This window comes from Pleurodeles waltl, chromosome 6 (assembly GCF_031143425.1).
Source record: "Pleurodeles waltl isolate 20211129_DDA chromosome 6, aPleWal1.hap1.20221129, whole genome shotgun sequence".
NCBI classification, from domain to species: Eukaryota; Metazoa; Chordata; class Amphibia; order Caudata; family Salamandridae; genus Pleurodeles; species Pleurodeles waltl.
Window position 1 is genome coordinate 322,959,207 of NC_090445.1, and position 25,632 is coordinate 322,984,838.

At 46.2% G+C, this 25,632-nt stretch overlaps 1 protein-coding gene across 2 annotated transcripts in view; it reads left to right on the plus strand.

Moving 5' to 3' along the window:
* The window catches only part of RABGGTA (Rab geranylgeranyltransferase subunit alpha), a 316,511-nt gene that overhangs the window by 203,768 nt on the left and 87,111 nt on the right, over nt 1–25,632 (plus strand). For both annotated transcript variants that reach the window (XM_069238152.1, XM_069238151.1), the window contains 3 exons: nt 20,875–20,963; nt 21,780–21,868; nt 21,955–22,071. In XM_069238152.1, the coding sequence (XP_069094253.1) occupies nt 20,875–20,963; nt 21,780–21,868; nt 21,955–22,071 (295 nt within the window). The remainder of the gene's footprint in view (nt 1–20,874; nt 20,964–21,779; nt 21,869–21,954; nt 22,072–25,632) is intronic.

Below are 25,632 nucleotides of genomic sequence, written 5' to 3' on the forward strand. Positions count from 1 at the left end.
GTATGCCTGGTGTAAGTAATTGAATTGGGTGTATCGGAAACGGGTGTTTCTCAATACTTCCCGTGTAGTTGCGAGCGCTGTATTCCACGTTTGCGTGGGTAACGGTGTTAGCAGGACCGCTTCCCACCTGATTTTAGCCTGTGATTGTATCTCCTCGGGGTAATCCTGTAATATCTTGTATATCCAAGATATATCTGATTGCTCGCCCGCGCCTAGTTGTAATTCGTGAAGTACCGTTGATGTGTGCGGTTCACTATTGCCATTTCCCCACGTACTGCGTACCGCCTGCTGCAGTGCCCTGTGTGTGAGAAATTCGCCCCTTCCTAAGTCATATGTGTTTGCCAGTGTCTCATACGGTTGGAAGTGTCCCTCCTCGAATATTTCTCCAATAGTTTTCACCCCTTTATCGACCCAAGTGGACAATATAAACTGTCTTTTTATTTTATTTGCGCCTGGAGTGGCAAGCAATGGAATCTTGGATGAGTATGGTGTTTTCTGCCCTTTTTTATCACGTATCGGCGCCACACCCATTCCGCCACTCCCATCAAAATATTTCTGTCGGGCACTGGATTTTCTTGGCCTATGAGCCACCAGAACACATCTGAGTGTCCCAGCTGTGCGTATACCATTTGTCCCTCTGAGCCTGTTGGGTTGCACAACCAATCCATGATCCAGTGTATTTGTGCCACCGCATAGTATAACTCGAGTTGCGGTACTCCCAGCCCCCCTTTTTCCAGTGGCATATAAATCTTATCTAGCGCCACACGGTGACGTCCTCCACCCCAAATTAAATCTGTCAGTAAGCTGGAAAAAGGCGCAAAGTAGTTTTTGGGGAGTTTTCGCGGTAAGGCCGACAGATAGTATAGGATCCTGGGTAATATGATCATTTTGGCTATTGTTACTCTCCCTATGGGCGAGAGTGGGAGTGAACACCAAAAGGGTATCGAGCCTCTGATAGATCTAATCATCCTGTCTAGGTTTCCCTCCCTTAGGTCCATTTCGTCATGGCATATTTGCACTCCTAGATATTTGAGAGTGGTGTAACACCATTGTAAATTATGTGCAGGGGAGGTTTCTCTCTGGAGGTTTGGAATCTGTTGCAACGGGAACAGGCATGAGTTTGGCCAGTTTACCCGTAGGCCTGATATGTCCCCAAATATATCTAATAGTTGTAATAGGTCTGGTAGAGATTTAGTTCGGTTGCGCAGATATATTAATGCATCATCTGCGTATAGAGAGATGATTTTGTGTACACCCCCATCGGGGATACCCCATTGTGGAGCTTCACAGCGTAGCCGAGCCATATGCGGCTCGATTGCCAGTGCAAACAGGAGTGGCGACAGTGGGCAGCCTTGTCTGGTGCCTCTATTAATCGTGAATTTCTCTGATATAATCCCGCCTGTCTTAACTCTTGCCTTTGGCTCTGCATACAGCGTTGCTACCTATCTCGTGAATGTATTTCCGAAACCCATACATTTAAGGGTTTACATCAGGTATGCCCAGCCTAGTGTGTCGAATGCTTTTACAACATCTAGTGAGACCGCCGTTCGTGAATGATCTAATTCCGGGGTCTTGGCTATTAGTCTTTAGAGGCATCTGATGTTAATGTGAGTGCTGCGGCCTGGTATGAATCCCGATTGATCTGGGTGGATTAGTGTCGGCATCATTGGGAGGAGACGATTCACCAACACTTTCCCTAGCAATTTGCAATCAGAGTTCAGCAGAGATAAAGGTCGATAGGACCGGACATCCAGAGGGTCAAATCCTTTTTTGTGGCGAACCACAATAATTGCCTCTCACTGTGATTCTGGTAGGTGACCTTTTTCGTATGCTTCTTGCAGCATTTCTAAATATGATTTTATCGTCTGCGCTGAGAAAGCTTGATAGTACTCTGCTGGGAAGCTGTCTCCGCCTGGGGCTTTATTATGGGCCATTTGTTTCAGGGCTTGCTGAATCTCCTCTGTTTCTATTGGCTTTTCCAAATCTAAAAGTTGTGCTTCCGTCAGGCGGGTCAGCCGGGATGCTTGTAGGAATTCTCCCAACTGTTCCTCTGACTGGGGGTGGGGCCCGCTTTGTACAGAGTAGCATAGTATTGTTTAAAGGCCTCATTAATCTCCCGCTGTGTATTGACTGTCGCCCGTATCTAACCGAATAGCGCTTATGGTGGAGTGTTGTTGCTCATCTTTTACCAGCCATGATAGCAATCTGCTGGATCTGTCCCCTTCGGCATGTAGTCTTGCCGTATAGTGCCGATAGTCAAACTTTCTCAAGCGTGTGTCAGTCTGGGTCCATTGCGCGTTTAATTCAGTCACTTCTTTCATGTCTCCTCTGTCTTTTTCCACCCCCCTCTCCGCTTCTCTCAGTTTTCCCTCCACTTCCTGTAGTTCCGCGATCAGCGTGCGTCTGACTCTGCCCGACGCCGACATACATAAGCCTCGCACTACCACCTTATGCCCGTCCCATTCGACTGCTCTCGATGATGCCGATTTTGCGTTTATTTTAAAATATGATTCTATACCCTCTGCTAGCTCGGCGTGAAAAGGGGGATCTCGTAATAGAGAAGGTTGCAGGCGCCAGGTAGGGATACTGTTCTACCCCATCGCATTGTGGTAATTAGGGGGCTTTGGTCCGATATCGTTTTAGCTAGATATGTTGCTTTGTCTATGAGTTGAGTGAGTTCGCTGGAGCATAATAACAAATCTATCCGGGTGTGGAGTTGGTGTACTGGGGAGTAGAAGGAGTATTTTCTGTCTGTGAGGTGCAGGATCCTCCAAACATCGTAGAGCCTCCTTTCTGTCAGCCATGTTCGCAACGCCTGAGAAAGTCTTCTACTTTGAGCGCCCTCAAGTGGAGGGTGAGACCTGTCTATAGTTACATCTGGAACGCAATTGAAATCTCTTCCCCCCGCCCCCAGATGCTGGGTACTCATGGGTCCCATGTTAGGGCTGCGTAGATGGATAATAAAAAATCTCTCTGTTTAATATTGGGTGCGTCTATTCCTGTTATTGTCAACTGCTTACCGTCCAATTCTTCCCCCAAATGAACATATCTACCTTCCTTGTCTACTTGTGTGCGTTTGAGTAGGGGACCCCAGGAGCTACCCATACCAACACCCCTTTTGCGTATGTTGATGTCTGAGTGCCATATATTGTTCCCGGCCATTTCCTGTCAACCCTGCTTAGTTGCTCCTTGGTAAGGTGTGTCTCCTGAAGTATTACAATATGTATTGCATGTCTCTTAAGGTAGTAATATATTCTGCTGTGTTTGGAGGCATTAGCCATCCCTCTCACATTCCATGTTTGAATATTATATATAGTCATAATTTTAAGTTGACTGTGCTTTCTGTCCCCCCTCCATCAGACAGTGTCTCCTCCCAGCCCGAGGTCCCATCCCCCAGCCATCCCCCCCCCTTTGAAAGCAGAGCACGTGGCGCATGTAAGGAACGGTGTAAAGGTGTAATAGAACTTACAATAACCAAAGCATCAATAAACTGTAAGGCACAACGGGTGCCAACGAATACGTTAAATACGTTACTCCAATCTAGGTCCATTCGGTAGCCCATGTGGGCACAAGGGCGTGGTCAGTGAGGGTTCGAGTCAGCGATATCCCCTGGCCCACTTAGATGGATATATCCTCCTGAGGGTCCCGGCGGCCCGGACACCTTTCCACACTCGACCGCATTCGGCACCCCAGTTTAGCAATTAATCCGGTTCTTTTTTTTGTTTTTGTTTTTGGGTTCTTCTCTGGTACTCTCGCAGTCGGCAGGAACCCAGCAGATTCAAGCCCTTGTTATCGAGCTTCCCTTCCCTGTACCGACTTGTTAGGACCGTTTATGTCTCATAATATTAATTTGTGTCCACATGAGCTCAGAGCTCTGTTGCGTCCAGTTCCACTGTTTTATTTCATATGTCATCAGCTGTGCGTGGTGTCAGGTCGAGACCAGTTATTAGTGGCGACGAGGGAGGACTTAAATGATCTCATGAGGAATTTGAGTCTGTGTCCCCATTTTCATTCGTGGTTAGTGTCGGCGCGTTCGCGAACCTGTTTACTTCTTTCAGGGCCTGTGCCTGTGCGTCCGCTGCTTGTAGCTTTGATGGTCGTGCTTGGAACCCGGTGTTCCTTTTTTTCTTTCATCGGGGGCGCTGTCCAGCCATTCTCTGTTTCCGTCCGGCTCTTCCACTGGTTCCGCTTGGCCCTTGGCGTGCAGCCATGTCCATGCATCCTCCGCCGATGGGAAGAAAAGAGTTCTGTCCCCATCTATTACTCTTAATCGGGCTGGAAAAAGGAGAGAGTGAGTGATGTTTTTGTCACAAAGCACCTGCTTTACTTTAGTGGAAGTGGCTCGCCTTTTCTGTACTTCCATTGTGTAGCCCGGGTATGCTGTTATTTCCGAGTTCTCCAGGCAGATAGGGCCCTGGGTTCTAAAGCCCTGTATCACCTGATCTCTGTCCCTGTAGTTTAGGAACCTCGCAATCAGCGGTCTAGGAGGCATGCCCGGTCGGGGCGGGGCACCCGGTGGGCTCATTCCACCACCAGTATTGGTGTCATGTTTCGGGTCAGCACTGTGTCTTTTAGCCATCGTTCTAGAAAGAGTTCTGCATTAGGGAGCTCTGTTCGTTCCGGGATACCCAAGAACCTTACGCTGTTTCTGCGTGACCGGCCCTCAGCATCTTCAGCTCTGTGTTGTAGTTGCGTTACTTCGGGTTCCATTTGTCTGATTTGAGCTTTTATTTTAGATATTACAGGCTGTGTCGTTTCTAGCGTTAGTTTAGCAGCGCTGACCCTTTCTGTCAATTTACGATGATCTGCGCGGAGGAGATTAACCTTTAGTGCCACCGAGTCTATCTTGCCTTCCAGTGAGGTCTTAGTATCTAATATCGAGTATAGTACCTTTTCAAATTGTGCAGAGTGCGTGGTCAGAGTCTCAGACATCCTCTGTAGGGCATCATCATGAGGTCTCGACTTCCCCTCTGCGACAGGGGTTTCTGTTTCTGTGTTGGCTTGTGTCTTCGTGGCTTTGGTTTAACCATGGTTGTCCGTGGCGTGTCCTCCACCGGCTTAATCGTTGTCCACCCGGGTCCCATTATATGCTGCGGCCCTCCCCAGCCTTCCGCCGGGCCCCCGGTCCCCCTTCTGGGCGTTTTTGTCTCTTTTACACTTGCAGTGCCTGTTCTCCAACTCTCTGTCCCTACATTGGGTGTCTTCGCCTATTAGTCCCTGGTATTATAGCCCCTTTGGGGGATGGTGGTGGTAATTGTACTTGCGTCTCTGGAAGGCAACGGACAGGAGTAGTGTTGAACTTATTGATGGGTTCTCTGTTTCTTGACACTGAGATTTGACTGGGATGTAGATATAAAGCAGAAGTAAGGCTTAGATTTCTCTTGGTGGCCCCGTATGCCGAGAACTATAATTCAAGCGAGTAAGGGCATGGAGGAAGGGGGAAAAAAATAAATCACAGTCCCTTCTTTGTTTCCACTGAGAGGATCCCTTTGACCCACTTGAGGAGGTCCTTATTTATTTTACTGTTCCGTGGTATTTTTTTACATTTTATTTGCAAGTAATTCCCAGTGGCTGACTCAAGTTCTTCTTCTCTCTTCTCCTCCCCTCCTTTTCCCTCTGTTTATTTCTTCTTCTTGCTGCTCTTTCCCTCTTCCCCTGGTTCCTGCCAGCTCCGGTTATAATTTCTGTCGGGGGAGGAAGGAAAATGGGGGGGCACCAGCGGAATTCGCTTTACTGCAGGGCCTCGCGGCCGTACCGGTGTTTCCCAGCACGGCCGGGCGTTTCAGTCACTTGCCTGCTCGCGCTCAGTCCAGCGCGCATGTACTAGGATCGCTCCGGCCTTCCTGGCCTCCCAGGGGGCCGGGTTCGTCCACTCTGTCTCTTCGCCGTGTCCTTCCAAACTCTCAGACACACAGCCCTCAGGAGTCCCGTTCTCCCCGAGTCCCTGGGCCTGGCAGCTCCCGGCAATGCGGAAGAGACGCTCCGCCTCGAACGACGCGCCAGCCCAGCGCAGGCCCTGCGTCTCCTCCACTCAGCTCGCCGCGCCTCTCGCTCCGATGCGGCGATCGTCGCCCGCACCCAGGGGTCCCGCGGAATCAGGGCGACTATCCGGGGGGGCCCCAGGAGCAGGTTCACAGATGGATTACTGGTGGGCCACGAGCGGAGCTCGGATTAAGCGTCCGCTCTGGCCGCCATTTTGGCCACGCACCCAATTATAATCTAGACTTTATTACAAAGGCATGGCTTCGTGCTGCTTACCCTTTTAGAACTTTGCATGTCAATTGCAAATTAAAAATGGTAGTGGTGTGGCACTCCTATTTCACCAGCATTTTAAATGACCTGAAATTACAATTAAGGCCTCTCTAAATGTCGATATCTTTTTTGTAATTTGATTCGCCCTTTCTCCTACTGTATCATTTACTGTGGTGCTTGGTTATCACCCCACTGGATGTGTGACTAACCGTGGCTTCAACTTGGCCGACTGTATAGCTCTGATGGTTGTTTCGTCTTCAAAAATGATTCTTAGGTGATTTTAATATTGAAGTTGATGATCCCTCCTCTGTTGCTTCTAGTAGGGTAACAGGCCAGATGTCTTGTCGACAGTGCTGGTTAATGTATTGACCTTGCTTTCCCTTCAATAGGCTTGGTTGAACTGGCTGGGATCTTATTACCTTCAACATCATTGTCTCTGCTGGGAAAAGGGCAGACGGAAGCCACTTCTAAAATAAACTATGCTAACTTAGAGCCCCAACTTTTGAATTCTGCATTATTGTCCACACCCCTACTATGGATACTCAGATGTAAGATGCAACCAAAAAAGTGTCGGAAGCTGGTTGACAAATGCTCTAGATAAAACCACCTGATTAGAACCATAAAATCTCATCCCTAAAACGCCATAAGCTCCTCTGTGTATTAAGACTTTAAAAAAGCCAGGTGAAATTGTAAGGCCCTGGAAATGGAATGATTTAAGTACTACAATATTGACCTCAATACCTTTAGGCTCTGAAAGGCTGAAAAACGTATTAAGAACACTTGTTTTGAGTATTGTGCTAATCATATTGATTCAGCAGGTAATATCAGTGCTGAATTATTTAAAGTTGTAAAGGGACTAGAAAACCCTGCTACTTTGTGCAAATACCCTGTGCTCTTCTAGGTGGTCTCTGAAACATTTTCTCCTTTCAATCAAGAACATCGGCATCATATATGCCCCATTTGGTCCTTTAATGGTTTAACCTATTATTGGTAGTCCTAATAGTGAGAAAAGCCCCCACCTAACTTTGAGCGACCTGGACTTCTCCTCAAAAGCAAAGGCCAAAAAATGGGGGTCAACCCTAGCATCTTTTTCTTTCCAAAACTTGTTTTATTGATTTTCACATAAGATTCAACAAAACAAGCAGTCCCAAGTGCAAAAAAGACAATTCCCCACATCAGTATTGCATTATTTCTCAATGATGAGCAGCTTCTTACATGACAGAGTTTGGTAACAGGAGAGTACATTATTGGGAACATAATATAGATAATCCAAGCCATCAAGCTAGTTTGATGCATAGAGGTCCAGTAACATCACACTTGGCTGCCACATCACCTGTATAAACCTACACACATTATGCAGAATTCATACCTCATCATTCAAGCTAGTGTCCGAGCCTGAGTCCCCCTCATCATTAAATTTGTCAAGAAGCCCCCAAGTCATCACCTCCTCCACAGCCTCTTCATCAGTGTAAGAAAAACACGTGGTTTACCTCCTCCACCACTCATTTAAGAAGATCCCTCAGCCATAAGGATGCCTGGGGTACTCTATGTCCCAACCACCCGATGGCCACTCACCGTATAGCTAGAAGGAGTGCAAGCTGGGTACGTTTATAAGGAATCTTCTGCCTCTGGGATCTGCCACCACTGGCAATAGCCAGGCCGCTGGGGCCAGGGGGATCACCTTGCCAGTGGCTTCATTAGTTCTGGGCATCACCTTCCTCCAGAACCCCTGAATGTCAGTGCAGACCCAGGCAAAATGCAGAGGTGGCACTCATCTACCTGCATTGCATACATATTGCTGTCTTAGTGGGATCCATTCTGATCAGTTGATAAGAAGACACATAGGTGTGGTGTAGGAAGTTAAAATGCAGGAACAGTAACTTGATTCTATTGTTAGAGGACATTGTCCTTACTAACTTGCATGCATACACACAATCCGCATCGGTGATGGGCTCTTCCAGCTCCCTCTTCCTGACACTTCTTGCTGTATAAAGTTTTTTCAGCATGTCTCCCCTGAGCTTGTTATAAAATAAGATAATCAGGTGCAGTAAAATTGCATGCCTCAGAGAGTCTTTCTGATATCCTCCATATCCCTCTTAAGAACAGACAGAACTACCCTGCTGTAACGTCCAACGAGATTAATAAACTCCAAACCACCAAACCCACCTGGACTGACCATTCCTTTGTCCATTTCACATACACCACAGCTCCTAGCTGCACCACCAGACCACTGTGCACCTCCCATCTTAGCTGGAGCAAGTTGTCAGAGATCCAGGGGTCCAACGCCCTCAACTGTCACCCCCCCAGATATCACAGCAGACATTGAAAAAGCTATCAAAAACGTCACACCCAGGATCTCTGTGTGCACACATAGTACCCCCCAGCAAACCAGCCAAACTTAACGGACCGTCATACAAGCCAGCTGGTACATACCACAACTCAGAGCTACTAAGCGCAAGTGTACAACTTGAGAGTGTTGTGGGTTAATTTTAGTGCCTTGCTTGTGCACATTTACTTTAGATTTCGGCCTGTGACCTTTTACCCAGTTATTTAATTTATTTATTTTATTTCGTTTTAGCATGGGTTTCTTTTAGCAGGGATGTTTTATTTTCTAAACAGCTAAAAAGCAGTTGTTGTTTCCTTTGCACAACATTTCCCTGTGCACTTTTGCTCAAGGCTGTACATGATAGTCTATCCAGTATTGCTGCCACAAGAGTGCGAGGCCAGCCTTCAACACTTAGACACATTAACACGTCAGGCCTGTTCTCAGAACACAACACGTTTTGTTATAAAAGCATCACACAAGCCCAAGGAGGTTAGAGAGGTCATTCCAGCCAAAGGAGCCATCCTATACTGTGTGTCACTTCATAGCCTTGCTAATCCATGCCTTGTCTCTACAACCAACCGAGTAGATGGTCAGTAGACCCCTGGTCTCAGGTATGGGGGCAGGGACTCCATCCATGGACTAGTGCATTCAGAAAGGGTTATCACTGCTATGCTCTCACGTAGATTTTAAGGATGTAGTTAGGAATTCTTTGACATATGTTTATTCCAGGGTGATGGTATTGTTCATCTGTTTTTCCCTAATGGTCACAATTCTAACTGTGATATGTTTCATCCTCCATATAATCGCAGCTCATGTCTTTTATCATAGATTTCAGTCCTTTCAATAAATGCATTGAGAACTGTCCTGCATCTCCTTTGCTTGTGTGAGACTTGTGCAAATGGGAGAAAGGGGCAGGATCTGCCATCTGCGACTTCCCTGAGGAGCCAGTGTCATGTTTTCTAGGCTGCCACAAATCCCCTTTAATGTCTAGGTTTTGTTGAGGCACTGCTTGCTAGCCAAAATGGTTAGGCTGATGGTCTCCAGCCAGTGAGAGAATGACTCAGTCCGCCACACATGGTGGTGCTGCCGCCCGAGAACCCGCAGCAAACTCACCGACATCCTCAACACCTCCATCACCACAGCCACGTACCCTGAAGAATGGGAAACCACAAGAGTCAAACCAGTCCACAAGAAACCCTCTGCCAACCCCAACAAACTTAAAAACTACTGTCCGATCTCCTCGCTCCCCTTTCCAACAACGGTAATTGAAAAAGCCATCAACCAACAACTCGCAGCATACTTGAAGTACTCCAAACTCCTGGACACATCCCAATCTGGTTTACGCTCCAGCCAGAGCACCAAATCCGCCCTGATCCCCGTTACGGACGATATCAGAAGCCTCCTTGACCAAGGAAACTAAGTTGCCCTCATCCTCCTTGACCTCTCAGCAGCCTTCAACACAGTCTCCCATCACACCCTGCTCAAGAGGCTCCACCTTATCAGCATCAGAGGAAACGCCCTGAAAAGGATCGCCTCTCTTGTATTCGGCAGAACGCAGAGTCCCTCTCCCTCCCTTCACCTCAGAGCCAAAGGACATCTTCTGCCGCATCCTCAAGGGATCATTCCTTAGCCCCACCCTCTTGAACACCTACATGACCCCCTTTGCCAACATCCTCAGAAACCACGGACTAAACATAATCTCCCACGCAGACGTCACTCAGTTCATCCTCTTGCTATCCAAAGACCCCTCCACCGCAAAGGCAAACTTCCACATCTGCATGAACAGCATCGCCGACTGGATGAATGGCAACTGCCACAAACTCGTCACTGGCAAAACAGAAGTCCTGCGTTTCGGATAAACCACCTCACCTTGGGCTGACTCCTGGTGACCTGCCGACCTTGGGTGCCCCCAACCCTCACAAGCCCTGCCAGAAACCTTGGAATCATCATCAACGATAAACTCAACATGAAGAACCAGATCAGTGCAGTCTCATCCGCCTGCTTCCTTAACCTTCACATGCGCCGTAAGATTTTCAAGTGGCTCCTGGCTGCCACACATGCCCTCATCACCTGCTGTCTAGATTACAGCATCGCTCTATATGCCGGATTCTCAACTCACACCTCACAAAAAGACTTCAAATCATCCAGAACTCATCAGCCAGATTCATCTTGGATGTCCTAAAATGGACCCACACCTCCCCCACCTAAGGAACCTCCATTCACTCCCCGTACACAAACAATACCAATTCAGGCTGCTAACTTACGCCTATAAAGCCCTGCACAAACTTCCACTGCTCTTACAGACACCTGCTCTCCGTCTTGCTGCAAATACCTCATCACCCCCCCCCCCCTCCCCGCATCCTCTGCAGCACATATGGTGGCCGTGCCTTCTCCTTCAATGCAACGGAAGCCTGGAACAGCCTTTCCGTCCACCTAAGAACCTCTCCCTCCACACTGGGATTCAGAAGAAGTCTCAAGACGTGGCTGTTCAACTGAGGATACAAACAGCATCCTCAGTGCCTGGATGCCCTCACGGATGATACGTGTGGTATAAAAATCCAGCTGATTGATTAATTTGCAGAGAACCGAGTGGGACCATCAAACATCGAATTCTGAAGTAGGTAGAGACAGCATGGGAAGAAGACCATCTTGACTACTTCCACCCTGTCCATTACAGACAGGGGGAGTCTATTCGAAAACCCTATTGATCCCTCAAGACTCTCTATGACCCCGTCCACATTCAAGCGCTGATGAGCGTCCTCTGTGTGCGTAACCTCTGTGCCAAGATATCGACATCCCTCTGTTTCCCTGCGAAGACCCAGATCGGGGAGTTGGTCAAGCGGTGTCTCCATCAACCTCCCAAGGGGAAACAACATGTCTTTTGGAGATTGACCTCAAGACATGCGACCTCACTTAAGTCGGCCAACAGCCTCATCCCTATGCATACTGCCCTGCCGGGCGAGTGGACATAAATCAGTGCATCATCTGCATGTAGCGAGACAACATGCGTGGAGCCACCCACTTAAATACCCTAGAGTTCTTGTTCTTTGCATAACAGTATGGCCAAAGGCCTGATCGCAAACGCAAAAAGGAGTGCCAAGAGGGGGCATCCCTGCCCAGTCCCCCTAACGAAAGACCAAGCCTCATGGAATTCACCCCGACCTTGAAGCAACCAAAGGGTCAGTGTAGAGTAGCCGTACCCAATCAGGTAAGACAGGCCAAAATCCCATCCCCTGAAGTACTGACATCAGGTAGCCCCACTCTGCTGTATCAAAGGCCTTCTCTAGGTTTATTGAGTCAAGGGCCAACTCCCAGTCATTGTCACAGTGCCCTTTCCTCGGGATCTGCACGCTGCTGAGCAAAAGGTCCACCTCCCGGCGCCAGCAACTCAGAAAGCTATTAAAGCACTGAGTCTTGAAGACGCCAGGCGGGGGCAAGGGGAATTAGGATAGGAACTGCAGGGAAGGAGATCTGAAAAGGAAAATGATTAAAGCATATATATATATATATATGTGTATATATATACACACACACATACATACATACATACATACATTCATAACTTTTATTAAATCACAGTTATCATACTCCTGGACAAAGTGTCTCCATGATATCAAGACGAGACACTTATGAACTGGGCGTGGCCCCTCTTCAGCTGTGGGACAAAGACAAACTGCAATCACGATACCTGAGGATGGCATGAGCTTTAGGTAATGATCGCACTTTCAAAACAGCGTCCTCAGTATCAGAACCGAATATAAATATACTTCCTTTAAATTAATGTCAAAACTTCGGCATAGGATTCTACAAAGACTAAAACATGTATCTCACATACTTTGCTTCCAAAAAAGAAATAAACTTATCAACATACTTTTCTCCTTTGTAACTGAATCGCTTTATTCATACTTTTCTCTTTTGTAACTGGAGCGCCTTTTTTTCATTCCTTTTCTCTTTTATACCTAAAGCTCTTTTCTTTTTCGTAACTGAAACACTTTTCTCTTTTGTCATTAAAGCACTTTCCTTAAACCTCTTTCTCTTTCGTAATTGAAGCGCTTCTCTTTTTTTAATTAGATCACTTGTCTCTCTTATAACTGAAATGCCCTTTTTAGCCGAAACGCCTTTCAAGGCTAGCAAAACAGAGCCGACCGATTGACCTTACCGCCACGAATACGACCTACTCGTTATTATGGATCTGACTAGAAACACAAACTCTCTGCACTGCTGCAACTCATCTCGTTTTCTGAAGAGAAGTCTCTACGAGGTCAGGCAGAACCGAAGTCTCCAAAATAGTGAGCAATGTGCTTGGGTGTGGCTGGGCTTTATAAGCCTGCCACACCACAAGATGGCCGCTGCCCCTCAAATCTTGGGAGTTGTAGTCCATTCACAGAATGCCAATGATAAGTATATCGTGTCCACCAGTGCCCTAACCCTGCAGCTAAATGAGCTTTACCACAGGGAAAGCGATGCCTGGAGCAAGAGGGGATAAATAGCGGCACACTTGAAATGCTGCCAATGTGCGAATTGGAGGTCAGGGCGGGACGTGGACCGCGCACAGTCTTATTCCTGACAGTCATCATCCATGGTTTCATGCAGCACATGTGTGAGCAGTGATTGATTGAATGCTGTGCTGAGGCCCCCAAATACCACCCCCCAGTCTTGTTCCCAAGACTTTACATAAGAGTTTACCATCTGCATTGAACATTGTGAGCGGCCTATACGTGGAAGGGTCTGTAGGGTCTCCCAGGATGTCAACATGAGGTACCCAATCCGTTCCTGCATGATGAGTGGAAGGATCCGCTTCGTTTGCACCTCATGAAGGACTTATAACAGTTCCAGAGTCTGCCCCTGACCCATGAAGCTCTACCAGGCGCTGCTCTTGTACCTAAAGATCTGCCTCCAGTTGTCTCTAGACACCGCAGGTGTTCACTATACATGCCCCTTTCATGACTGCCTTGAGTGCCTCTTATTCAATAGCTCTGGTGGCTGTAGTTCCCCAATTTGTAGTCGGATGATCATTAAGTGAGGTCGTCAGCACATCCCTACACACCACGTCAGTCAGGAGATATGGGGGCATGCGTCAACTGCAAGCCCAGCAGAGATCATCACCTCACCTTAATCGGAGCAGCACAGGGGCTTGGCCAGAGAGGAACTGTCCCAGATGTGCAACTGCGACCAACAGCACAGGGTCTACAAGCAGACAGCCCAGGCTGCTGTAATTTCTATGTGTCAGAATGTGATAAGTGCACTCTCAGCTCCCCTGGGTGCAGCATGCGCCATTCATCTAGGAGACCCAGGTTGCGCACAACCGTGGCGAGTAAGCCAATCATCAGGGGCTTAGTCCCCTGTTTCTGCAAATGGCAATCCTAATCACCATCTAGGACACAATTGAAATCCCCTGCCCAGATCACAGGGGACCTCATGCTGCCCAATAGTAGGGCTTGGATTCTCTCGTATAGGTGTATCATCCTCATTAGGCATGTAAGTACCTAAACGGTTTTCTTTAGGTGATCCATTACTGCTTTCTGATCCACTGATGAGGCTTTTATTCGGTACTTCAGTTTGTATGTTAATTTTACCATATTTTCTCTTCCCTCTCAGTACTCCTAGGACAGGGTGCACAGTATTTAAAAGGTAGGACATGTGGGTTTAAGATTTGCAAGTCAAAGCAGTGAAAAACTCCTAATGTCGTTTTTCACTGTTGTAAGGCTGTGTCTCCCATAGATTAACACTGGGTTACCGTATTGCATTTAGCAAGTGCTAACTTCAGATTAGGAGCAGCTAGAGAAATTATGTTTAACACTTTAATGAATTGTAATTTAAAATCCTTTTTACTGGTTAAATTGGATGTTATAATCTAGAAAATGCCACTCTTAGAAAGTTGCAGTTTTTCTACCCAAACAAACTGTGCCTTTCTGCCAGTGTCCTGCGTCACATGACTGTGAATGACCTCCCTGTTGTGGGTTGTGTATTGCTTCCAGACATGTGAACAAAGGCCCACATGTGAGGGGAGTGGGTCTTCCTGATGGCTGGTTAGGATGGCTAGGGGAGGTGCTGTACCCTGATTATACTTAAAGGGCCCTGTCGATAGCAACACAAAGGACCCTTACTCCAGGCCTGCCCTTTCCTTGATCACCCCAGACAATTTAGAGCTAGGACCAGGGTAAGGGGAAGAACTGACCTTAACCACACAAAGGCTGGCACCAGATATGAAAATGGGACCTTAATAAACTTTCCTCACAACAATCCTGGAACTGTGGAAAATTTAAAAGAAAGACTGCCCTGCTGCTAGAGCAGTGGTTCCCAACCTGTGGTCCGGGGACCCCTGGGGGTCCACAAAGCCTTCTCAGGGGGTCCGTGAGAGCCTAGAAAATTAAAAAAATATTAACAAATATTGGCAAATTAGGTCCCCAGCTTCCAGTAATGACTCAGGCAGGGGTCCCCGGATTCCCATGATGATTAAGGTGGGGTCCCTGGGTTCCAATAATGTTAAAGTGGGGGTCCACAGAAATCAAAAGGTTGGGAACCACTGTGCTAGAGAAAAGGGGACTGCCCTGCTGACTGAAGACAGAATATTGGACCTGCTTACCTTGAACCCAGGCTACTGAGAGTGACTCCTAGGACCAGTTGGCTGACCTCCTGTATGAGCTACAGGGACACAAGCTTCTGAGGTCTGCTTGCAACTATCCACCTGACCAGCACCAACTGGTCCTGCTGAGCCCTGCTGTTCGCCTCTGCTGTAGTGAGTTCCGATCCCCAAGAGGTGCCCCCTGGTCCTGGACCCTTAGCTGACATCAGGGTGAATTCCTTCTGAAGAAAGTGAAGATACAGAAGATTGGGCCTTCCTGCGACCGAAAGGTGACCTCTTCGCACCGTGTATCGACCACCCACAGTGCCTGCCAAAGTGAAGCTCTAGTGGCACCTGCTCTTCATGCCGACAGCAACCGTCCGTGATGACTGAGAGTGTGAGACCTGCACTTTGCACCAACTGAAACAGCCAGCGATCATTGCCAACACTACGCTCCAGCAATCACTGGCTTTTCGAGCTACAGCAGCAACCGTCTGTGATGCTCAACCTGCTCCTCGTGCTGACAGCAATCTCCTTGCGGCTTTTGCAAATGGATCTGTGTGTGGATTTTGGGAAGTCCCTGTATTCGACCTGAGCTCCATCACGATCAGCTTGAACTTGTACTTTCTGCCCCAGTCCAGCACGACCCTATCAATCATGAGTGACACTTTTTGCTTCTTGGTGCTATTTTCACCTGAAAATTTAAAAAGTAATATATGGGTCTACTGATATGATTTGTATTGTTTTGGTGACTTTTTAATTATAAAAAATCCCTCTGTTTTCCTAAATTGGTTTGAAATTGTTCTTGTGTTGTGTTGTCACTTAATTACTGTTTGTGTGCTGCAGAAATACTTTATACATTGCCTCTAAGTTAAGCCTGGCTGCGTTGTGCCAGGCTACTTCAGGTTAATTTAGTGACTTTTGTAGTTCACCTCGACAAGGATTGTGTTTACTATTTGAGTGGGGTTTCTACCTCTCAAACTAATAACCCAGTTTCTTCTTAGGTGTTTCTTACTACAAGAACTATTCTGTCTTCATATTCAAATTATGTTAAAACTACGTGCCTTCTGGACCTCAATTTTCTTCAGATATATTCCTCATATTCTTATTGAATAATGCACTAACCTCTCTAGATGTAGCTGTTTTGCAATTGAGACTTTCAAATCTTACCCAAACTTCATAGATCAGTTCAGATTGAGCCAGACTTTGAAGCCTGACATTTTTGTCTCTGCTTCTTCATCAATTCTGTTTCCTTTCTTCATACCTAGAGAAGATAGGAGATTCCAGTTCTGAGTTATGGTATATCCCATGGCATAGGAATTATATGTACGTTACTAGGTTACTGTACCTCTGGAACCTTTCTACAAATTAGTGGTACTGTAGATACATGTAATTCTCAGATATGGGGCTGTGGTTGAACATGCTTTCTTCAAGCTATTACTTCATCTTTTCAGAAGTATCCTCTCCTAATGTAGAGTGATGAAAAGACGAAGTTGGTGCATCACAAGTTGGTTCTATTTGCAGTCACATCATAATTGTATGGTAAAGCACAAATTGTTACTCCTGCATTGTAGATGGTGTTTCATATGACATGTTTGAGAATGATGAGCAAACGCTCCTATGGATTCTTTCACCAGTTTTCTCTATTGTATAAAATCGTACTTCAATAAGAATGGTTAAAAAAAATGAGTGCTGATTTTAAATATTTGTTTTCATGCTTTCAGAAACAGCTGTGTGTGTGTGTGTGTGTGTGTGTGTGTGTATCTAGAGTACCACTAATTTGTAGCCTAGATTAGGCTGCTACCTTGGGCCACATATGACATTTTATATACACCAGGAGGTAGTTATAGTTAGGTCTGTTTTTCCATGGACTGAGCGTTTTTTGGTTTGCTAATAACTTCTTTTCTTCTTAGTGTGCGTTCTAGGAAACTTACTGTGATTTACTCCTGTTTTCCTGGTCGCTGGGGTGGGTTGTGGCACTTATCTTTGGGTTTTCCTAGTACTCCCAGCTGCCCTCCACACACTACACTTGCCTAGGTGGGGGACCGACTTTCACATTCCACTTTTTTAGTATATGGTTTGGGCTCCCCTTAGGCTCATTTCTAACTACTGTGATTTTCACTAATTGCACTGTTTTCTAATTGTTTTTAGGTCTGTTTCTGCCTATTAGTATATATAATTTGTGTATTACTTACGTCCTAAGTGGGTATAGCCTCTATGGTATTTTTGGCATTCGTGTCACTAAAATAAAGTACCTTTATTTTTGTAACACTGACTGTTTTCTTTAATGTGTGTAAGTACAAAGTGTGACTACCGTGGTATTGCATGAGCTTTGCATATCTCCTAGATAAGCCTTGGCTGCTCATCCACAGCTACCTCTAAAGAGCCTGGCTTCCAGACACTGACTACACTACACTAATAAGGGATACCTGGACCTGGTATAAAGTGTAAGTACCTTAGGTACCCACCACACACCAGGAAAGCCTCCTACACGTCTTGATCTATTAATTACTTAATCTCAGAATGATGGGGGAAGGGGAACACCCCACCATGTGCGTTTTTTTTGTTTTTAATTAGAGTGTGGTGTGCCATTTATATCACGAAGTTGGATGATAGGTCTTTTTTCTGGGACCCAGGATCTGAACAATTTGAAAAAGAATTGTTGTGGGCTCATGCCTTAACTGGAAGACGCATCAAGCACACATTATTGCATTTGGATCTACCTTTGGCATCCTCATGGTTCCAGTTGTGCTGTTTGTTCCTAAAGCCTTTTTTTGTCTAGTTTGAGGGAGTGCAGATCATCTTCCACTGAGGACACCTAGGCTTGCACCTCTGTCATCCTGGCACTGAAGAGAAAACTCTACACCAACACTATCTAGTCACCCATCAAGGGCTTCATCGTAGTCACAGATAGCCTGGAGGATACGGATGGTTGGTTGAAAGGTAGATCTGTTCTGGGCCCCAAGCAGTTCGTCTGAGCTCTGGCCACACTTTTTGTGTAACAATCAGTCTTGCCTTGGACATGGGCTGCCACTCAACAACCCTTCATCATGGTGCTCAGCTAGTTACCCTCACTCAGATTGATCATCTCTGGTCCTTCTGGTCCAGAAAGGGACAGCAAAGCACCAGGCAACCAGGTTAGTTCCATAGTGGACACTCAGGGTATCCAGCACCACCACCCCTTTCGAGCCTACTCTTTCCACAGCACTCCTGCAGACCTGAAGTCATCACAGCTCTTATCCCCGTCAGAAGTCCACTAAGAGGTACCCCCCATGTCCAATAGCACATGACCACAGGTCTCTACTCCTGAAGCACCCCCTTGCGGTGTGCAGGGGTGGACAGCATAACCAGGCAGTCAATGCTTGTTTAGTGGCTCCTGGGTATATTGGCCAGAAATTCTTCTTCTGTGCAGGAGGGTGAAAAGGAAAAGATGAACCCTCAAAAGGCCAGCCCCGCTGCAACCATGCTGTGGGTGTGCGGGAGCCAGTCCAGGCATGGTCAAGGCCCATGTGCTGCACCGCTGTTATGCCAGTCCATTACCATACACCAGCACCTCCAACCGCATCCAATAATGACTCTGTCAGAGCAGAGCCCGGCACTCCTCTGGGCCACCACCTGACCTTCTGAAAGCGAGGGCTCTCTCTAGCTGGCCAGAATTAGAAGTGCAGTTGTTTTGGGCACATCCCTGTGTGGGAGGGTTGAGGCAAGGCAGGTATTAGGACCCACTCCTGTAGCAGGCCCTGTTCCACAGTTCAGGGCTGCGGACCTATGTGGCTGCAAGTCTCCTCCTCCCACCAGTATCAGTACTGAAGATCTGTACCCTCCCCCAAACCTTTACAGTTTCCGAGTCCAGACCTGTGTCCTGGGCAAGGTTGCAGAGTCACTTCACATTCTAAAATACCTTGTGGTGGCCTGCCTAACCTCTTTGTCTGGCCAGGTATTATATTGGCTGCACCAGGCAGTGATTAGCTGTGGTGAGGGAATGAGCATCCTCTACCAGGGACCCCACAGTCTTGGCCAGCTCTGGGAGAGGAGGTGTAACATGCAGACGGACCTAGTCAGCCTGGTAGAAGAGGAACGGGTATCAGCCAACCTCACCTCACATTGTGGCCCACCAGCAATCCAGCCTTTTTGGGTAAGGACCCGTGGGATGGGTATGAGGCGCTAGCTCGGATTCCACGGATTAACAGGACAGGATAGAGCCTCACTGAAGCACGTCCACCATCTTGGTCAGATAGGCCACTCCCTCAGGACAATTCTTCTCGACTATCAGAAAGACCTCGCTTTTTCAACATTAGTTACAACTTCCTATACATCATTTATTTAGCATTTATTATTCTTTCTTGGACATCAAGGAAAGAGTAAACTATTGCTGTCCTAATTTTGTGATATTTCGGAAGTGTAAAGTTTACATTTGGTAAATATTTTATGTTCAGTTAAAATTGTGCACCACTGAGTTGTAACTTTGGGGCCTTGTAGGTAACTTGTAAAACTCTTGATAAACTAAATACTTAAGTGGAGACTTTGTGGTATGTCGGAGACTAACTGGCAGATAAGGTATCTTCATCGTTCTAGCATGCGAACGTTTCACTTAGAAACATGCTTTATTCATTTACAAGTCCACATAAGTACACCTTTTTCTCAGTGATATTTGACCAGACCATGATACTACTCAAGACTGACTTTGGTGAATCGAACTTCTGTTTGTAACTGTTTTTAGTCTTCTGATCTACACAACGTATTGTCTGCACAGGAAAGTCCGTTTCACAAGTCCCTTGACTATTCGCCTCATACTTAGCACAGTATTAGACTCTGCTACAGGGAGGCCTAAAACATCATGCGCAGGTCCATCTTTAGTATGGGAGATTGTTGTCCCGCTAAAATGCCGTAGTGTGACAGATGATTAGTGGCATCTAAAGATAAATCATGATTACTGGCCTTTTACCCACTTGTTGGAGACTGCTTACTGGCTATTCCTGTTTTAAACCACACGACCCTTCATACTGGTGGACCACTTATCTCCCTACACTGTAGTGTTTCTCTCTATGCATGTTGTAAATGATGCCTGTTCGATCTCAATTCCCTGCAAAGACCAGTGCAGCAGATGCCTGGTTGGTGTCCACAAAAGCACAACTCCTACAATGAAGTAGAGACCTTTGTTACTGTTGTTGGCTGGTTGAGGTCTTGGTACATCCATTCCCTGTGTGTTCTTTATCATTTGAGATTCCACCGTTCTTCTTTGCAGTATTCCCTTTTCTCCCCCCTCTTTTTACTTGCCTTCATTATTCGTCTTTCTTGTTTGTTGTTAGACTCCCACCTTCTTAATTTAAATCCCCTTTTTCACCCGTCCAGTAGGTGTCTTCCTTTCACTCCATCCTTCCATGTAAAGTATTTTCCTTTTCTTCTCACTTAGACTACTTTAAATTCCTCTCATGTGCCTTCACTTCTATTTCATTACATCCTTCCTCCTTTATTGACTCCTGATTCTCCTCCACTCCTCGACCCATTAGTTCTTAAATCTTTCCACCTGTAACCCACTACGTCAAGCTCCACCTCTTTCCCTCCATCCCTACATTTGACTCATCCCACTGTCCACCTCTCCTCTTCATCAGACGCTTGAACTACTACTTTTTCCTACACTCTTTTATCTTCTCCATTAGATTTCTCACTTTCTCTGCTATTTTCCGTAAGATGCCATTGTTTTGACGGTGTGATCCCCCTTCCCTTACAGGTGTGATCTATCTGTAGAAAAGTCCACTGTTCTGCAGTCTGAACTTGAATCGTGCAAAGAACTTCAGACACTGGAACCTGAGAATAAGTGTGAGTTTGTACACAAGCTTTGTTTTAAGTGCACCAGTGTTTGCAAAGTGTGGATTAGGAACCTGTTTTGCAATTCATTCACACATGATAATTCTCCGTATATTGACAACCATTGGCAGTGCGTCCAACATCCCCCGGTGTCTTGTGCTTAATGAATCCGTTTAAAAAAACATTTCCATTTGATTGCAGTTTGCAACATACTATTCTGGCACACCGTGAATCTTCAACTGGCCCTCTGCACTTTCAATGAATTAACGTGCCTGTACTAGACTTTGGAAAATAATGTATGATTGTTTGCTTAAAAATACTTCTTCCTTTAAAAGGCAAAATGTTCAAAGCAAAGGATTAGTTTGTTTTTTGGGCTCTAGCTTCCTCAACCCAGTCAGGGACAATCTGCTGTTTCATCCTATCCACATTGTTAGTCTTGCTGTGCTTTTATGGGTCTCCTGTATTGAGGAAAGCTTAATTGAAGCTCCAAGCTTCTTTTGTGGGAGCTGCTGGAAGGACATGGCATCTTAACATTCTCTCTTGCTCCTGGAAGCCCAATGAGGCAAGTAGTTAGTCTCACTGTAAAATGTCATATAGATCAGTGTAAAAATAACAATGTACTTTTTCCTGACTTCCTTAAATTGCTGGGATCGATGGCCACTTCTCGATAGTGTTAACTAGGATTAAAGTGAAAGCAGCAGAGTGGAAAATGCAGCAGAAAACTTTAAAATGGGCAGACCTGATTGGCAAAGGTGTTCTCAGCTGCTGTCAGTTTACATATGTGTTTTAAATCATATGGTCTTGTTAATTTCTGACTCCTTTCCACAGGGTGTTTACTGACCATCATCCTTCTCATGCGAGCACTCGACCCTTTGGCTTATGAGCAAGAGACTCTCCACTACTTTGAGACACTGAAGGTAGGGTGGTAAAAGAGGATGCCGTGTGCATATGTCATTCTGTTTACATGCTTTAGCACCAGTGTGTTTTTGTCTTCCTGACCTAGGCTGTCGACCCCATGCGGACAGCTTACTTCAATGACTTGCGCAGCAAGTTTCTTATTGAGAACGGCATCTTGAAGATGGAATATGCTGAAGTGCGTGTCATCGAGCTCTCCAGAAAGGTAAACCTTGAACCTTGATTCCTGTGCCTCAGATTCCCCCCTAGAAACCGTGAACAGGATGGTAGTGTTTTCTCCTGATACACAACTGATCAGGTGAATATACTCCTAACCTTTTAAAAGTGGAAACTCTCCCTTTTGGAGAAATCAGTTTTTGTAAAGTCCTTTTCTTAAGCAGAACATGCCTGACCCGAGTTGCAATCCTAGGCTCTTTATGTGGGTAAAAATATGCTCTCTTGCTATTGTTAAAATAACACAAATAGTGAAAATAAAAAATGCTTACGTTAAGTATGGAAAAGAAAACCGGTTTGTGAGTATAGTTTAGAAAAAAAAGTGAGTTGTGGTTGTCTGTTTTCAATTACCTGGAAATGATGGAGCATGAGTAATTCGAGACCCACTAGCAAAAAATAAAACGGAAATGGTACAAAGGAATCGGGACAAGTCCCGAATGCAAAACAGAACAGAGTAAGGGAGGGCTGAATTTAAAAAGATGTCAAGTAGGTAAACAAATGAGGGTAGGAGGATGAATGATGAAAAGAAGGGGCATTGAGGTGGAGAGTGAATGAAGTCCAAGATCATAGTTAAAAATTTGCTTAGGAGGAGGAAGTACAAGGGTTTCAAAAGGAGGACATGAGGAGACTCCTGAAGGGAACTTTAAGGTGCAGACAACACCACCAAAGATAGATTTTATTTATTTGTAAATTAAAACATTTGCATGTTATATAAAATTGGCTGTATATAGATTGAACAACATAGTAATCAAAACGTCATTTTACACAAATCCCTTTACAAATACCTATCTGTTCAAAGTTACACTGCAAATAAAAAACTCGGCTATACAAGGTGGGACCAGTTTTAATTTATCCAAATTCACATTTCAATTTTACAATTGTATTCTTGACACAAAGGAAGTAATGTGGTATTGTTCAATTGATAATGATTTAATTTAGACAGGAATAAGATATTGTATTTGCTTTGTCATCCCTATTCCACTTGTGTGTGATCTAACAAGGTGGCATTTTTTGCTTGTGATGCTATTCTACGTTACTAACTCAGTTTCAGGAGGTGAAGAACGTACTTTAGTCAGATGGTAATAGCAACTGGGCCAAACCCTACCAGTGCCTTTTTTTTTTAAAACACTCAATCCCCTCAACAGTTTAACTTAATATGAACCTAGGTCTAGAAGTGTAATGCTACAATCATGATATACTATAATAGTCATATAAAGGTCATTTTGGAAATTCCCAGTTACTCCTTTCGTCAACATGATCTAACTGTATCACTATCAGCTGTTATGTTCAAACCTACACACTATTAAGGGGACACTGCAGCTTTCACTGTAAGCTTTGTCATAAGATTTGTAGGAGGCTGGCTCAGTTTATTGTGTGCTTCTATGGTGTGGCACCCTATACTAAGTCCAGGCAACCCTAAGTTATAGTGTTTTGGTGCCCTGATAACAAAAGGTGTCTGGCAGTAGCTGTGAAGAGCAGCTCAGGCTTACCAAGGAGGAGTGTGAAGCACTTACAGTACCACCGTGGTTTGTCAGTGATTGTCACACAAGAAAGTACCACACCAGATGTTGCAAAAATAAAGTATTTTTTGTTACAACACTACTAGTATACTCACATTGGTATATCTCCACTTGGCGATATCTACACACAAAATAAACACTTAGCAACAGGCAGGAAAAGCATAGAAATATATGGGACCCTATGCGGGCAGTCAAACCATATACTAAGAAAGTGGTATAAGAATGGAGGTGCTAAGCCAAGGTAAGTGTTAGAATCCCAAAGGCTGGGGTAGTACGGAATTACCAGAGGTAAGTATCAGAATTCCCACAGGCACCCAGGTGCAGAGTATATATTGAGCTGGGTGTCCCATAGGCTAACACAGGACCATTGCAGTTGGATTTTTATGGATTCAGGACTCTTCCCAGAGGACTCCAAGGAAACCGGTTGGCCCAAAGAAGGTTGGATAGCATGTACACCTGTGGATATCCAGAAGATTGGAGTACCTACACTAGGGAGCCCAGGTGCATAGGTGTGAAGTGACTTTGGAAACCCGTGTTGGAGTCCGTGGGAGCTTCAGTTGTCCAGCTGCTGTTGCGACCCATGGACCAGGTCGGTGGAACCCAAAGGTGGATTCTGGACGTGAAGAACCTGAAAATGAAGGGGACAGTGTCCAGACCACTTTGAGATGTCCAGGCAGTGCAGGTAGGTAATGCCCACCCTCTTGGAGGTGAAGTTCCAGCAGGACGGTGAAGGAAGAAGTCCAGTGGCGTAGTCCAGGGGATGCAGGAGATTCTTGCAATTGCCCACGAGCTGTACTATGTCGGTCTCTGGATTGCAGGAGGGTTAGTGACCCGCAGGACCACCAACAAGCCATGGCAAATGCAAATACTTGTTGCAAGGAAGATTGTAGGTTTTTGAGGACCACCAAGGTCCTAGTGACTTGATCCTTGGAAGGGAGTCAGGGCAGGCCTTCAGCAGAAAGGAAAGCCAGCCGTTCCGAGGAGCCCCCACGAGTGATCCACTGGCAGCAGGCATAGGGAGTTGCAGGGAGGCCTCAGCAGCACAACAAAACAGGAGTCCCACATCGCAAGAGCTGCAGAATGGAAGCTGAACTTGAAGTTGCAGGGTGCTGGAGGCTGGGGCGTGTTGGAGCCTGAAGATCTCCTGGAGGAAGAGTCAAAAAGCCTTGGCAAGAGCAATAGTTGCACTGCACAGGGATTCCATTCCAGTGGCTGCAGCAAGGGCCCACCGTCTCTCAAGTTTGTCAGAAGACAAGTTTGACCCGGAGAGGTGCACAGAACCACCACCTGTATTGCAGAGCCTTTCGATGTCCGTGGGACAGCAGGATCCACCAGCCGGTCATTGTCTTGAGGTGCCTGTGGATGCAGGGGAGTGACTCCTTCACTCCATGGGAGATTCCCTCTTGCTTGTTGTTTGCAAACAGAGTCCTTGTGACCCTTGCAGGAGCTGGAGAAACAAGGAGTGGGAGCCCTCTCAACTGGATACAGAATTGTTTCAGTTCTAAGAACAGATCAGCAGCGGTTCCGGAGGCCAGGAGCAGAAGAAGTCTTGCGCAGAGTTCTTTGTAGAATCTTGATCAACAAATCTGAAGATCCACCATCAGGGAGCCCGTAAGTCTAAAGGGGGGTCGGTCACTATCTGCAGTGACCCACCGATCACAGAGGTTCAGGGATGTCATCTACCTGCCCTAACCAGTCAGATGCTCCCAGGGGCCTCTGCACATCATATTTCAAGAAGGCAGAATCAACCGGCCACCTGGCAGAGCTCTGTGCACCTCCCTATGTGAGGAGCCGGACAGGGAGGTGGTCAATCCTCTGTCCTTTGTGTAGTTTAGCACCAGAGCAGGAACGAGGGGTTCCTGCACTGTTGCAAACCGGTTTATGCAAGGAGGGCACCAAATGTGCATTTCAAAGCAGTCTGATGGCACTCAAAGGCCACCCTACCCCATCTCAGAGAAACCCATTTCAAAGGGAGAGGTGGTCACACCTCTCTCTTAGAAGAAAATCCTTTGTTCTGCTTTCCCCTGCTCGAG